Here is a 16,219-nt window from a genome sequence, read left to right as displayed (position 1 = left end):
AGAGACTAATTGGAATTATTAAGGTTGTTTTTGTACTTACACATTTTGTGCCATGAACTAACACCGAATAGAAAAGACTGTATTATTCCCCATTACTTACTATTGTTGTTGTAGTACCGCATTGATGGGTAGAATATTTGCTTAACAGATTTGCTACTTATGTTTCACTCCTGATATCTCAATTTTTGTCTTATTTTTTTCTTCACAAAACTGCATGTCATAACCTTTACTAATTATTATTTTGAATGGATTGCATTTGTTTGCAGGGTAGTTAATAGTGTGGAGAATTGATCTTTACTCTAATGTAATGTAATTCCTGGCTAAAGCAATGGGTGGGCGGTAAAAAACACAACCCAACTCTCTTCAGAAAGCAGCATTCAAAATCTTATTTTAATTTGTATATTTACTCCATAAACATTATTACAAAACTCAGCAAGTTACCAATATTACATTATCACCATACAGGCTTGATCACAAATATTTAAAACCTTTGCAACAGTTACAACAAAACAAAAAACAAAATAATACTCAAATAATTTACATGAAAATCTATAAAACAGCAAATTGTTCACAAATTATATTTTTTTTTCCAAGTTTTCATTTTTTTTTCTTTGCTTATTTGTGTTTTGCACAGTAACACAACACTCTCACAACAAGATCATGGTCTTATTACAAAACTCCCAACAAAATGTAAATATTTCTAGTTTTCTGTTGATACTTTCATATTTTGGTTTTTAAAACCAGAAACTTGTCATTGTATATCCTTTCCACTGCCCATAGAGGCGCATAAAAGGTTACTCACACACACAAATACTTCACAGCACTTTCTAAGAAAAATATACACTTACAAAATATGTTACAAATTGGCACACAAAAAATATACAAGATTTTGTAGTGTCAAGAGTTCATTAAGATTCCTTCTGGTAACAACTCTAGACAGTATATATAAAGCTCGGTAATCTTTTAATGAAAAGAGCAAAAGTAATTCCAATCAGTGTCAAAGAATCATGAAGTGAATACATCAAACATAACATTATAATATACATTCATAAAGAGGGTTAGGTACCTAATCTATTTTGCATTTCTTTTTTGTTAAATCTGGGAAAACAAAAAAGAAAAATCTGAACAAAACAGAAAAGAAAACAATTGTCAGCTTTCTTAGCACCATTAACATGAGGCAGCTCAACAGTGGCACATTTTGAAAACAAAAAGAGAAAAAATCTATGAACTCAGAGAAGTACATTCAATTTGACAATAGGCAGAAATGAGAGAAGGCAGACTAAATGGGCTTGCAGCCCATGTGGAGCTTCCCATCAGCAGCTTGTCTTGGTCCTAACCCTGATACACTGGAGAAAAGAAACAAAGGATCATGGCAGAGAGGAGAGAAAAAAAAGAGACACAGAAAGATTGATTATGATTCTTGCCATATGCAAGCAATCAATTACTATAACCTGTGCGTCAGAATTGCCATATCCAGTGTGACAAGGCCTGTTTTCAAATCCATCAATCAATCAATTTGTCTGCGCACCTCCATGCAGTCTCTTTTAATTACTGCAATGTAAAAAAAAAATGATTTTATTGTTGAAAAGAGAGCAAAAACATAGGCCTTGTTTGACTACATATTTGTAGAAGATACTCTTGTAACCGTTTGATTGGCTCTGCATTTCTCCTGAATTTCCTTTAGCGTATAAAATCAAGTGATTTTATAACTGATTGAACATGATTGTATGGTCCATTTTAAGGTGGATTTACAGATGTTTATATTTCAGAGCTGTGAGGTAGTGAATGAGCCCAAAGTAATTAATAGCAATGGCCTGGGAATACTCTGGATCAGATAGTAAAAATGCTAATTTTTTTTTTTCAATTTATGCCCTTATTTCGCCTTAAATTTCTGGTCACACCATTTTCTGCCAGAATATCAACCCATCAAAACTGAGATGACAATTAAAGACATGTCAAGAAAGTACCTTGTAAATAAATAAGTTAAATTCAGACATGATGTGAAAATTTAACCAAATAATCAGAGACCGACAACTGATAAAGTATGACAGCATTAAGAAACAAATTACATGAGAATGTCAAGAAATGTTACTGTTTAAATTACCATTAGGTAAGATAGAAGTAAAATTCCCACATGGAGTGAATGCAAAGACATGCTTCCCTTCATTTACAAGATTACTGATTCCATTTGTACTGAAAACTGCTTTCACATTCACATTAAACCTAGCTGCAGAAAAATGTCCATTCACGGCTGATGCGTGCATCAGAATCTCTGTGAGTAATAAAACTGCCTTAAATTTCCAGTACAAACAGCTATTCAGCGAGGCACAGCCCCAAATGACAAATAGTTCCCTTGCTTACCCTCAGACATCTGCACTACACTCTTCTTGGTCCAGAGAAAGCTCGTTTGAACATCTCTTTTTTCATCTCCTTCCTCTACAGTAGCCTTCAGAGCTGATCTCCCCTTTGCCTCTCTTTTGTTGCTTCTCAGTGCCAGGCGATGTTGAGGTAAATTGAATTTGGCAAACAAAGTGGGGGAAACGAGGAGAATTCAGAGTCTTTCTGATTTGGTTTAGTGAGTGGTGGTGTACCACTGCCAGCTGTTGGTGCCTTTCATCAGAGAAGAGAGAAAAGTCTCAAATAAAGAATTCCTGTAGTTGCAAGTCTCTGTAAGGAGTCTCCAACCCGAGCAGCCAATATTCCAATGGATAGAAAAGAGGAACAGCCAATATTCACACATATATAAGAGGTCATTTACACAGCATTGTTACTTTTGGCACATTGATTTTAAGATTATAATTATCTTTTTTTTGCAAATATTGCATGTCCCTGTACAACAACATTGACAAAAATACTCTGAGGGTGGAGCTTTTATGAATTTGCAAGGCGTAAAAATGTAAATTTAGATAACCAGTTCCTCTAAACTCCAGAAGAAAAAGAAACGCTTGATAAAAGGAAACGGGGGGAGTCATTCCAACTTTGAGGGGAAAAAAAGACAACGTCTGATATGTCATCAATACAAAATGGTCCCATCTTGTGTTTTTAAGATGTCTTGGGCTTAAATAGGGCTCATTAATGTAGGTTTCCCTCTTGAAATGAGCCAGGCAGTGTATGAAGGACAGCAACAACAGGACATCCATATTCTGCATACAAAAACAGATGAGGAGGAAGGGTGCGTAGATGTCACTCAATGCATTTGTGTATATAGCTACATCTTTAGGGAAAAGGGAAATAAATATATAATTCAGGGGAGCTAGTTCTGCTGAGAAAATACAAAATCAAAGTTCCTCAAAAAGGCGACAGAACTGTTTTCAAGGCTTATTCTTTCTTTTTTTTTCAGACAAAAATAAAAACAAAAACGACTATAAGAAGAACAAACAAAGCAGAAACAACAAAAGCAAGAAAAATGCAGCCATGGTCGTTTCAAATCTCAATCAAGCTTGACACAATCACTCAATAGGTAGTTTGCAAAGTACAAGAAGTTTTTCATGCAGATATTAATTATCCTCTTCAGGGGGTTAAAAGGAAGTGGGAGTAGTCAGGGGAAACGTAGTAGTCATGCAGCTCTGGCATAGCGTCAGTGTAGGTATGTTTGGGAGGGAGGGCTGAGCAGGTAGTGGGGGAAAGTGAGAAGGAGGGGAGAGGGGGCACAACAGCAGCTGATAACAAAATATTACCTCAGTTTCTCAAAAGAGGTCATCAGTGCTATGTCCTTATTTGGGTCTCTCTCAGCTCGCTTCCCCTTCAGTGTCTCAATCCGAGGGAACTTTGCACTGGTCTTGTGGCGGTACAGCTTTTTGTGTGCAGGCCCAGGGTTAATAAAGTTGGGTTTATCAAACATGTTACAGCCCAGAGCTAGTTGAGGGAATAAGGGATGAGAGGGGTTGAATTTGGCCTGGTTTTTTCCTCCCTTTCCCCCTGCTTTTCTGCCTCTTCCAGCCCCTGTTAGCACAGCTCCTTTCTTCTTCAGGTCGGCCTCTGTTCCTGCCAAGATTTTGAGGGTCTTTAGGTTGAGGCTATTGGCCTCGGAGGGCATGCAGGCCTCAGACATGGGGTTCCACAGTGGCTCAATGGAGGCCATCATGAACCTTTGGACCTCAGCCATGCCAGAGACAATGTTGGACAGAATATTGGAGGGCTCCTCGAATTCTCTCTGGTCGTCCCCTACCAGGCTGTTACTCTCCGACCAGCCGGTGCCAGGCCAGTCCCCAGTGCTGCTACTGTCAGTCAGGCCTGTACCACAACCACCTGCCTGGTTCTTTGCTGCCTTACCCTCTAACATGGCCTTTATCTTTTTGGTGGAACGTGAGTTCTGTTTGGGGGTCTTGACTTTTTCTGACTTGGGAGCTCTGGGAGCCCGGACTTTCTTTGGGCTCTGTCCTGCAGCTGTCTGTTTGCAATTGCCTTTCCTCTTTGACTTTATGCTTTTGGCACCAGCCAACATCTCACCACTTTGTTCATCAAATTCAGTACCTCCCAGCTCCTTTTTATCTAAACCTAAGACATCCTGGTTGTTGAAGTTATGCAGAGGGAACTGACTGTCTTCCACTGTGTATGCATTTGCTGAGCGCTCCTGTTGCTGTATAACATCACAGTTCCACTTTACCTCCCTATTGCAGTCCATACTCATGTCATTCACATCCTGGTATTCTCCAGCATTCCCTGCCATCTTCATCTCACGCCCCACCACCTGGGGGGACAGGTTTGGGGTCTCAGGAGGGGAAAGCTCTGACAGTGATGAGTGTCTAAACTTGTCAGGGGTGAAGTTGGAGATATCCAGCAGGTCTGAGGACTCCCTGAGTGGGGTAAGGGCATCCACACTCTGCTGAATCACCACTTTAGGACTGCAGTGAGCTAAGAAGCTGTCTCGGCCCTCCTCCTCACCCTCTCGCTCACAAGACTTCAGGCTGAGGGAGCTGTAATTGCTGGAGGAGGCTGACAGAGAGCCCACTGAGTCATAGCTGATGAGCCTGCCGTTGTCTGTGCACAGGGACCCTCTCTGGTATTGCACCTGGCCCTCCACACAGGCAGACTGACACACTTGCAGATCTGCCCCGGGCTGCAGCCCAGCCTCACTCAGGTAGCTCTTCTCATAAAGCAACCTGTCAGCCTCAGGGCTCAGCTGGCTGTAGTTAGACACTGGCAGGTTGTCATTCAGGGGCACGGCAGCTGGGAAGTTGTTGGGTAAGATGGGAGTCTCGGGGGTCTCAGGCCCAAAGCTCTGGCTGTGACTTGCGCAGAGTTGTGGGTGCCACATCTGGGGGAAGCTGGGGCAGTTCTGGGGAGACTGCTGGAGCTCGGACTCGGAAGGAGGAGAGAGGACGCAACTCTGAGCGAGTTGCAGGGAGGAAAACTGTTTCTCCTCCAGGGACAGCCCCAGAGAATACTGCTGCCTAGAGGACTGCTGGGGGAAATAAGAGATAGCTGCTCCAGCGGAGGAGTCTGTAGCATCTAACAGGGTCTGCAGGTAGCCCCCCGGGATGACAGGGACACCCGTCTCCACTTCCTCTGAGGAGGGAGCTTTGTCGGGAGAGCAGGTGGATGAAACAAAGGGGAATTTCTCGTCAGATGCATGAGCGGTGGTGGTGTTGTCAGAGAAATGGGGTTTGACTGTAGTTGAGCTAATGCCTGCCTCTTCTAACCCAGCAGTAGGGTCCTCAATCTGTGCCGCAGTGACACAGGCATCCGTTTCATTTGTCACGCTCCTCCCCTCCTCTCCTTCTGTCTCTTTCATTTTCTTGCTCCTCAGCCTGGCTTCGCTTTTGAATTTCCTTATCCTGACTGTTTTATTTCCTCCCAATCTCCTCCCCTCCCTCTCCTCCCTCTCCTGGGAGCGGCTCTTGGCTGTGACCGTGTGCGTGATGGAGTTTGTGTCTAATGTGGCTGGGAGGCCTGGGTCTGCTATTATTCCTCCTACCGTGGGGGTGGTCTCCTCTTTAGTGACACCTCCCTGGCCCTGATCAGAGAGAGGGGAGCCCTGTGCTGTTGCTGATTGCTCCACAGTGTGAATCCTCTGAACCTTAAGCCTGTTTGCAATCTTGTATTTCCTTTTGGGATGACTAGAATTAAAAGGGCGATGATGGCGTCCGTTTAGATGAAAACCGCGTTGTTGTTTATCTCTGGCAGCCAGCTTAAGCTGTTCCTGTCTCTCTCTTTGCTTCTCCTGCCAGAAATCCTTCAGAGGAGCCAGTGTCTCATATTTGCTTACTGTGTCGGCATTTAAGCTCACAGTGGCATCCACAGGGTCCAGCTTGCCCAGTTTCACTGACATGAGTCTCTCTCCTTTAAACCTGTTGATGATGATGTACTTGATGACCACGGGTGGCTCTTTACGACAGGATTTCCGGCGTTTTTTGGGACACCAGTCTACATCCTCTTCTTCTTTCTGACCCGAAGGAGCTTTCTCTTTTTTCTCAGTATTCTTCTCACTCTCAAGCGAGTCAACGTCATACAAGTAATCATCACTGTATCGAACCTTTCTCTTGGAGCGCAAGCCGTAGTTGAGAGGGTTGGAGGGGCTGAGGAATCTCTTCGAGTGAGCCTTTTTAAACTTGCCCTCTTGCAAGGTGTCTGAGGAGGAGCCGGTGCAGGAGCTGTCGTCACTGAATTCTCCAGACTCCTCTGTGGAATTGAAGTCCATTAGGTAGTTGACTTTAGGAGTGGACATGGGGGAGCCTTGGGAGCCATCAATTGGGCTCCTACCGCTACAGTCCCCAGCCTTTCCCTCCTGTGCTGTCTCCAGGATGAGCTCATCAGATTTGGGCTGAAGCTCCTCGGTACTCCTCCTCAAGACTGCAGCTCCTTCCTCTTTCTTGGCACAGTTGGCGAGGACGCTAGGAAAAAGTTGAACTGTGTCTCCTCCTGGAGCACATTTGTCTTTTCTCTCATGTTGTCCTGGAAAGACTCGTAACGAATCTTAAGCGAACAGACATCACTGCTTAATGTCGAATCATCGTCTTCGTCGTCAAATAGATTGTCAACATCTTCCTCGGAGAAGAGGTTGACTGACAGTTCGTTCTTAGAACAAAGGTCCAGCAGTTCCATTTTACTCTCACTGATAAAACTCTCAAAGTAGCCCCAGTCCTGGCCAGCGTTAGCCAGCAGAACCTCCTCTCCACTAACTTTGTCCAGTAACAGTCCTTCATACAAGTTCTTAGCTGTTGCATCATCCTCTGGGTCATCACAGTCCTCTGTTGTTTTGTTTCCATCCACTCTCTTGCCCTCACCTGGGGCTTTCGGCAGAGGAAAACTAAGTAGCTGGTCGGAGAGGAGCTGTTCTCCATAGTGACTCACCGCCTCCCCCGCATGGCTCAGGCACTGGATGCTGATGTTGTTGATGTCAGAGAAGTCCTCTCGGTTCACATCCCCTATCCGCACACTTAGCCCAGTCTCTGTGTCGGGGTTGGCGTTAGGGTCATGGGGCGGGTTCGAGATGGAATTAGGGTCAGTAGCATCGCGGGTTTCAATGAAGCAGCCAAGGCAGGTTCTGGTAGGCTGGAGAAGACACTCGTCTGACAGGGCAGACACAGTGCCGGGTTCCATCATTGCAGCCGATAGAGGGAGGACTACAGGCAGCGGAAGGGACGTCTTCTGGGTGTCTCCTGTTGGGCCCCAGGAGCTTACAGCTGGCGTGGGGAGTGAAGTGGGAGTGGGAGCGGGGGTGGGAGTGTGGTGAATCTGGGGGACTACAGTTGGAGCGTCATCGGAGGGAGGGCAGGGGGCCACAGTTATGCCCAGAGAAGGATCGGTGCCAAGGGGCAGGGGGAGGGTCGGTGATGAAGGAGTGGTCCTCTGGTGTGTTGGGCAGGCCTGCTGTGAAGTCTCTGTGGCAGGTGGAGGTGAGGATGGAGGGAGAGCAGCATCGACGAGCCCGCACAGACTCAGATCGCCACTCTGCTCACATATCCCTGCAGGAGAGGAAAAAAGAAAAGATTTCAGCTCTTTCAACTGTACGTCTACAGTTAAATCACATTGTTTTTATGCCGCAGTTTCCCTGACATTCTTCAAGGCTGCTCAAATGCAATTAGTGTCAATTAACCCCCTAGAGCTCAAAATGTCATTTTGCGATGCTAGCCTTAAACATTAATAATTCAGTTTTGGTACCAGATTCAGTGAGAGGTATTAGCAGTGTCAAATTGGACAACTTCTTACCCATTACGGTTTGATGTTCAAATGTAAAAGTCAAGTAACAGCCGTAAAAAAAAAAAAAAATCTACTTTTCAGAACACATAAAACACAAAGAGGGTAAATGACAAATGGAGTGACCTGCTTAATGTTAAATTAGCACCATGGCGGATGTCATAGCAGCTAGAAATGCATCTTGTTTATTTAATTAAAAAAAAACTAGCAATTGTATCAAATGCTTACAGGAAAGAATGCACAGATTTAGAAACCTAAAATAAAAAAGTTGTGTCTCTGTGATCAGTGGAATTACTTGAAACTCAGTAGCATTTATTTAATGCAACAAAAAACTGTTTGAATATTGCGCTAAATGCAGCTTTCAAAGACAGAAAGAGTAGGTAAAGCCGAAAAACACTGTTTGTTCAGAAATCATCGAGTTTATGGAAATTCTATACAACAGTCTGGTGCTGTGCCTCTCTTTCCCAACCCAAGAGCAATATAGTAGATCAAATGAATGCAGTCTTCTTGCTTTACCTCCCCCTCCTTTTAGCATTTCTGTGTAGATCCAACTTGGCTTTTAAGTAACAAGATATCACAAAATTACACAGATTGACTGGAACAATAAGAGTAATGACTAAACCGAAAGTAGGTTCTGGTGATTTTCTACAGGTCAGTTGTGACAATGTCTTAATCAGTTGAAGACATCCATCTGATGAGTAACAATCAAAACTCAGAAGCGGGCTTGTAGCAGCAGGCAGATAGCTTTGTTTGCTCTGCATAATTAGATGACAGCAGCGGAGGCAGGTACGTACTCATGGGACACGACAGGCCCATATGTTGGAGACTGTATAACCAATATCATCTACACCTGCCTCCCTCTGCAATCCCAAGCTGCTGCCTCTCACATATTCTTTAAAACGATGCCAGGGAAAGAATTTAGTGCTGAAAAACACAGCACAGCAATTAATGTGTTCACAGAGGTTAACTAGCAACAGCCCCGATTTTTACAAATGATGCGCCTTATCATTATTGAGGTAGTGATAAATGCTTGAGGGTAAGACTCTTCAGCAAACAGTATTCAGCACAACTGTATTGGTGGTGAGTAAATCTTTGAATATGGATATGATTTGAGAGTGATTTAATGAGGTAATGAAATTTCTGAGAGCTGGTCTCTCTGGGTCTGCGGCCTGCAGACACATTGGAGCTACCAGAACGGCAACCAAAAGCATACGACTGCGCTACTGTCATCCTTAATGAAGAGAGCCTCAGGAGGAATACGCATCTTTTCGCTTCCTCTCAGAGTCAGAAAACTGTTATAGCAGCAACTTGTCAGAGGCTGCAGAGGCATCACAGCGAGGCGTTCACCATCAGTTCCTTTCAATCTGTGAGCCAAAATGACCTCAGAGCAAAAGCATGTGACTGACACATGTTCTCTGTGGAGAACCAGGACACACATCCCTCCCTTTTTCTACATTTAGTAAGAAATTTCAGCCATATTGTGCACTACCAGGCAAAAGATTGGACACACCTTCTCATTCAACGCTTTATATTTATTTGTATTATCTTCTAAATTGTAGATTAATACTGGAGACAAGTATCCATAAGTATCCTTTTATAGTTTTAATGTCTTCATTATTAATCTACAATGTATAAAATAATTAAATAAAAACCACTGAGTGAGAAGTGTGTCTAAACTTTTGACTGGTAGAGTAGGTCCATTATTGATTAGACAGGAACGAATGAGGGCTACAATGAAAAACATGGGCACAGTTCATTTGGAATTTTATATAAACAGAGTAATTTTCCAGCACTCCCAGACAAGACAAACATAAAGAAACTATTAGTCACCTATTTCATCTGTCCTACTAAGCAGTAAAGCCATGAAAAGGGACAAATTAGCTCCCTTTATCCCCCTGCACTCACATGAAACCTAAGCTGCCACCTAATATTGCCAAAAGATTGTTCAAAATTGCTGCGAAACATTAAACTCATATTGAGAAATGTGTTTCCTCGGGGTTTATAGTGGATTAACAATCTATCCTATTCGGTGTGTATGTGTGTGTGTGCATTGTGTTTTTGTGCGTGACAGAGAGTGTGTGTGCATACGTATATTCATGTGTGCGTGTGTACGAGCATGGGTGTACGTATGTGTGTGTGTGTGTGTGTGTGTGTGTGTGTATGAGAGGGAGAGTGATAGAGTGTGAGTATTGGCTTGGGGGTATAGTGTTATCGAGAGGCCATCTGTCTCCAGCTGGACCATTAGCTCTTCAGCTGTTCAGAATGTGCCACAGATCAGTCAGTCAGACAGGTACACAAACACACACACACACTCACACACACAGGGTCTTACAGTGATGACTGTAGCTGACAAATCGAGTTTGACATTAGAGGTCAAAGGGGGATCAGCAGCCTCATATTCACTGATATGGCACAGCATAATGTTACTACTGCATCTGAGCTGGCAAATGTAAACAAGATAAACATCCAAAATACTCACTGCTGCCAGAATTCAATATCTGGCTTACAGAAAGAATAGTTCATATATTAACCAAAAAAAATACAAGCTTTATATACTCTGAGATCATCTTAACGCAGTTTTGTGACGGTGTTAACAGGAGAGAAGCTCCTTGAATAGAAACAGAGGCTGGATGTGACACAGCTCATGCAATCTGGCATGGACATTCACCACTGAGCATATGGAAGGACCCCGGCTGCTGGCAGGTGGTGGTGATCTTCTGATCCCCAGCCCTGCCAAACCCAGCCATGCTAGACAGCCCGACCACCGCCAAACTAGACCAGACCAGACCAGACCAGTTAGCACTCTGAGCTCTCGGAGTCACGTCTCTCTTTCTAGCCATAACATTCGGGGCTTCGTCCACCTGAGGTAAGCCCGGGCTGCTCTGTGCCAGGCAGCTCTGCACGGAAACAAGTCCATGCTGAGGGACATGGTCATGGACACGAGGAGAGAAACTAGCTGGCGCCTGCAGCTCTATCTGTTAGCGTGTCAGATGCCACACATGCACAAACACACACGTTCTCTTGTGCAACCCCATTGCATATACTCCCATTTAAAATGAGACAAAAAAATATATGAATGTTTCCTTGTGAAGGCCATTTGTCTCTGATATTAGCAAGAATTCCATTCATACATGAAATCCAGTGGCTCCAATATCACAATTTGAAGTACAATGCAAATGAAAATAGCTGACAAGGCCATTTTCCTCCTTTAAATGGCTTTCTGAAATCACTCCTTATTCCCATCCCCCCATTTCCACCCATTCTGCCACCCCTTTCTGCTCACTATCTGCTTCCCCTCCAACTTCCTGCCCCTTATCCCCGTTATATGGAGGCTTTTACATTTGTAAAATGCAGAGCTAGTCGTTCTGCAGCTCAGCCACCCGGGGCGTTCTCTCATCCAGCTGGTAGGCCAGCCACAGAAGCCGCTTGCTCCGTCTTTACTATATGACATTTTGTGAATGGTGGTGGGGAGGATCAATCCAGCCAGTACAGGATGTTCATAATAAGCGGTGAGTAACTGCAGCATGATTCATGGCCATCCTCCTCAAAGAGCTGCCCTATTCCTGCTCAATGGAGCTGCTTTCACCCTTTCCTCTACTTTTTAATGCTCTCACTGCTCTCAGACTATCTCTCTCTCAGTTTTTGCTCTCCCTCTTCCTCTCTGTGCCTCTCAAGGAACATGGGAGGGCTGGGGATAATCTGTGTGATTCTCACAGTGGGGACCGGTCAGTCCCCACTGAGCCGGACCGGAGCTGAAACACCGAGATAAACCTCATCTAAAAATCAGTGGTGCTGTGTGGAGGTAAACTATAGGGGGCAGTAGGTAGTGGCTGAATGAGGCTTTGAAAAAAAGCACATCAGTGGGGTTATTGCTGGTAGAAGAAGCACCTGGATTCATTTGAATTTGAGCTTATGTGGTTTATGTTACTAAAAATTCACACGCCGAGCAGGTACCACCCAAAATAAATATTAAATTAAAAAAAATAAATCTAAACTTTATTTTGCACGCAGACCTCTTTCATTGTCTGTGGTAATGAATCTGAATATGTGTGAGAGATTAAACGGCTGCACCCCTCTGTCACATTTGGACCTTTTTATGAGAAAAGGTAAATGTCATATTTCTTAGTTGTAGAGGCATCAACACAGAGGATTAACAATAGCTTAAAAAGCTTCATTTAATGATTCTTTTCCACTTTTCATTTGAAAAAGACAGGATGTGTTTCACGCTCCCCATATCTTGTCAAAGAGCTTAAAACTGAGGGTGAAAAGCTAATTCAAGAAAGCTACTTCTGTGGGATGTGGTAATTCTAATTGTCTCTTCAAAGTTTTTACGGTGTTGTGAGAGGAACTGTTGCTATTAAGCTTTCATTTATTCTCATAAATGGGTGAACGTTCTTGGGGAAATTAACATTTCTTTGCTTGGGTCAACAACTAAGTTTGTCATAATGTTCAAGAATTAAAAAATACAAGTGGACATTTTAATTTTAGAAGTTACATTTTGTGGACGTCGTGTCTACATGTGTGAAGAAAAAAGTGAAGTTTTTACCTGTGTTCTCCACTACATTTGCATTCTCTGGTTCTGAAGTCTTCACGATCAATGTGAGACTGCTGTCTGTTAACACATCCATCAATACGGCTCAACGCTGCACCACCTACGCATCATTTTGACTTTCCCACCTGTTAAAAAAGAACGACAGAGAGAAACAGAAACAGACATGAGTATGAAGGTTGCCGTTGCAGGATGAGTGCCATGAGTCTAATGCAAAACAACATTAACAGCAGCGCATTAGATATCATTACAACAAAGACTGACACTAAACACAAAGTTGTGGTAATTGAAGAAAAAGCTCCAAACATGACAGAGACATCAAAAAGGGCCCTTGGGGCAACAAACAATCACTCATTTCTTCTCCATATCACAGATTCGTGTCTAAGATTAATTTAAACTTTGCCAACCAAGAAAGTACACAAAGAATCCCGGCCAAGATCACTATGGCAACTGTATGCCATACCATCCTATTTTAAGCTTCATTTAACATTTATAGAAGAGTTGTTAACCTATGCGAACCTTACATAGGCGGCTCTGAGCATATTTGTTTATCGTAATTAGCTGATTCCCTCCCTCCTGTGTGCCTCAGCAGCAAGAAAACCAATCCGCCTCAAAGAGGAGAGATTAAAGAGATGTGACTGAGGCGGTGACAGCAAACTGTGAACACTGACAATACTTTTTATTGTAGCAAGTGATGGTGAAAGTGGGGGTGGGGGATGATTGAGAGTGTGTGTGTGTGCGTGCAATACAAAACAATGTGTTAAAGGTAGAGAGGTTGAAGTTAGTCTCAAAATTGGGCGGAGTGGCACAGAAAAGAAAAGGCATATTCTTCTGTTGTGATTGCAAAAGAATAATGGTGATACAAGAGACTCTGGGCGAGTAAATGATGAACATTTGATGTTGTGGTCTCCTGCCTGTTTATATTGTTTTCTTTTTTTTCCCCCGCTCCTGCAGTCCTTCTCCGGAGGAGTAGTGCTGCAGGATGACAAATGAGCCAAGGGAGGGGATCTAATAACATGATCTCCTTGTGGTGTGAAAAGGGTGGCTGGGAGATTAAGACAGACGGCAGACAATAAGACAAAGGTAGTGTGAGGCTGACTACAAGCAACTGCCATCTCTTTCATCCTATTTCTTCTAAATGCCATTAGCTGTGCACTGACCTGAGCAGGAGAGCTACCTGAAGGGAGCCCCTGCTTTAGCTTACAGTTGCATACACACAAGCTCAGCGGGTAATAACCTCATCAGCCATCGCTTCTCTTCATGTGTGCCGCAGGTACCGGTACCCTGTAGGTAGACCCAGCCAGAACCTGTTCCTCTCTTCAAAGGGAAGCGCTATTACACTTAAAGCCCAGGCTTAACTGCACATTTACAGAGCTATGAGATGGTTTTCAGGTCATCTTTAATCAATTTGCTGTCTGGCTAAAACAACACATCTCCCTCGGCAAAGCATGAATTGCAATTAGACGTCTCCTCCGAACTGGCAGCAACACGACAATCCCAAGGAAAATAGCGAAGTCACAGCAGCATCTTATTAAAAAATAGGCCGCAGTGTGTCTCCAGTGTGGCTGTGACACAACACACAGCTGGGATGCTGGTCAGGCTGCAGAGGTGCTGTTAGAGTTCAGTGCAGAGAGCTGCTTGTGGGTGTGTAGCAAGGTCTGTGTCTGTGTTTATGCTCAATTGCATGTGTGTTAGATAAAGCCCCAAGGCTGAGGATCAGCAGCATCAACATCCACTGGCTGGAGCTGCACATACAATCACATGAAGAGACAGAGAGAGGGAGAGGGAGAAAGGGAAAGCCGGGCATTTAACAACACTCCCCAACACCCCTCCTGCCAGCCAGCTCCTCTGCCTCAAATGTGTTTATTTTCCACATTATTCATGATTCTCCTGTATACTCCCCATCTCCCTCCCTTTACCATCTCCACCACTCTGTCAAGACCTGACGAGAGGCCATTTCAATAATGAAGATGGACTAACTGCAATAGAGAGTGCACATAAATTGGAGCTACAGCCAACAAGCATGTCCAATTTGCCAAGCGGCTAAGCCTGATGTCTGGGTGCAGCTTTAAGAGAGCGCTATAGCTGCCGTCAACAGGTTTGTGCCGACCTGATTTATCCATCCACATCATTAATACTTCACAGAGGGCACCACCATTTAACTCTGCTGCAGAAAACAGCTCTTTAAACACCACACATTAGGGCACGTAATCACTGTGCACTCATTTCTGGAGCATTTAGCAGGTGTAGAAAAATGGCTAGTACTACTGACCCCGCCATTGTTCTTTGCTTGTGGGTCGGGGTCTTTTGCAAGATGAGAAACTGAAATAGAGACAAAGAGCAGAGAGTAGAAAATACCAAACAGAATGATTAGGATTTGATTTATCCTTTTAAACCCTCCTCCACACACTCGTGTGTTAATGTGCAAGCTGGATAACAAGATAAGAACATGTTTACTCGCTCTATATGGAACTTATCAGCACCACAATCTAATTCCTGCAAGCCTCTTCCTGGGTCCCCGTTTCACTGCATTTCGCCTCGATTCAATTGCATTTCTCTCCAATGAAGCGGCAACAAGAGGGATAGCTGGAGTGGGATCGTGTATAATTGCCAAAAATACGAGGCAAGGTCCCACAGCAGTAGTATATGTAGGTACAAAGGGCCCATTGTGGCAGCAGAGGGAGAGAGTCAGGGGCCAAGGAATAGATCCCCAACAGAGGAGCTCTCAAAGAGGGCATAGCGCCACAGGGAACATTGATCCAAACAGACAGCGCTGAAATGGCGACTCTTCTTTTCAGCACAGGTATACAGTTTCAGAGCAGGTTCAGCGGCTGGCTGCAGACAGGCTGAGTAACCTGCCTCACACGCAACTCACAGTAATACTCCTGAGCTTGTGAGCTCGCAGCAGTACGTGGTAGGAGTACAGAGAAGCACCGATCCAGTGCAGACAGAGGTGCACAACAATATTTACAACGTAAATTTTAAAAATAACACACAGACACAAATCAGCAGTATGAGCTCGTCCTTCATCTTAACCCTTTCAACCTCATGCAGTTTCTAGCTAGAAGTAACAACAAATCTCCAAAAAGTGTTTTTTGTGCAGAACAACAAAGGCACTATTGAGTAAATTATGAAAAAACAAAAAAGCTGCATTGAATTTCTTGAGAAAAAAATGAGAAAAAAGGGTAATCAACATGTTTGGCATTTTTACATGTTGCATCTATTTCAATACTTTTTCCTACCTGGTCTGTGTAAACACTGCCTGCAGTTCAGCTGAAAACACACAACTGCTTTTGTCATGTGACTGTTCGTCACAACAGAGCCAGCACTGACTTCACAGTTTTGATGACAAGCGCTGAATTTTTTGTTTTTGAAAGAATCTAGTGACAGTACATGGTATGCTTGATAGAGACGTGTACAATAATCTCACCAATGGAACAACACATCACAGAGGAGTAATGATTCTACTGTCTCAACGCAGCAATTCTCTCTCTTTCTACAATTTCCTATTACAGAAAATCATGTAATTTT

The 16,219-nt window shown here is 43.6% G+C and overlaps 1 protein-coding gene across 1 annotated transcript in view; it reads right to left on the bottom strand.

Moving 5' to 3' along the window:
• Positions 1–371: 371 nt before the first annotated feature.
• Positions 372–16,219, bottom strand: part of nexmifb (neurite extension and migration factor b) — a 52,243-nt gene continuing 36,395 nt past the window's right edge. Inside the window, 3 exon segments of the mRNA XM_022208622.2 lie at positions 372–6,843; positions 6,846–7,907; positions 12,686–12,816. Of these exon segments, the coding sequence (XP_022064314.2) occupies positions 3,674–6,843; positions 6,846–7,907; positions 12,686–12,767 (4,314 nt within the window). The 5' untranslated portion in view covers positions 12,768–12,816 and the 3' untranslated portion in view covers positions 372–3,673.

Source organism: Acanthochromis polyacanthus, chromosome 10, assembly GCF_021347895.1.
Source record: "Acanthochromis polyacanthus isolate Apoly-LR-REF ecotype Palm Island chromosome 10, KAUST_Apoly_ChrSc, whole genome shotgun sequence".
NCBI classification, from domain to species: Eukaryota; Metazoa; Chordata; class Actinopteri; family Pomacentridae; genus Acanthochromis; species Acanthochromis polyacanthus.
Note: the sequence above shows the minus strand (reverse complement) of the source record. Positions and strands in the feature narration are given on the sequence as shown.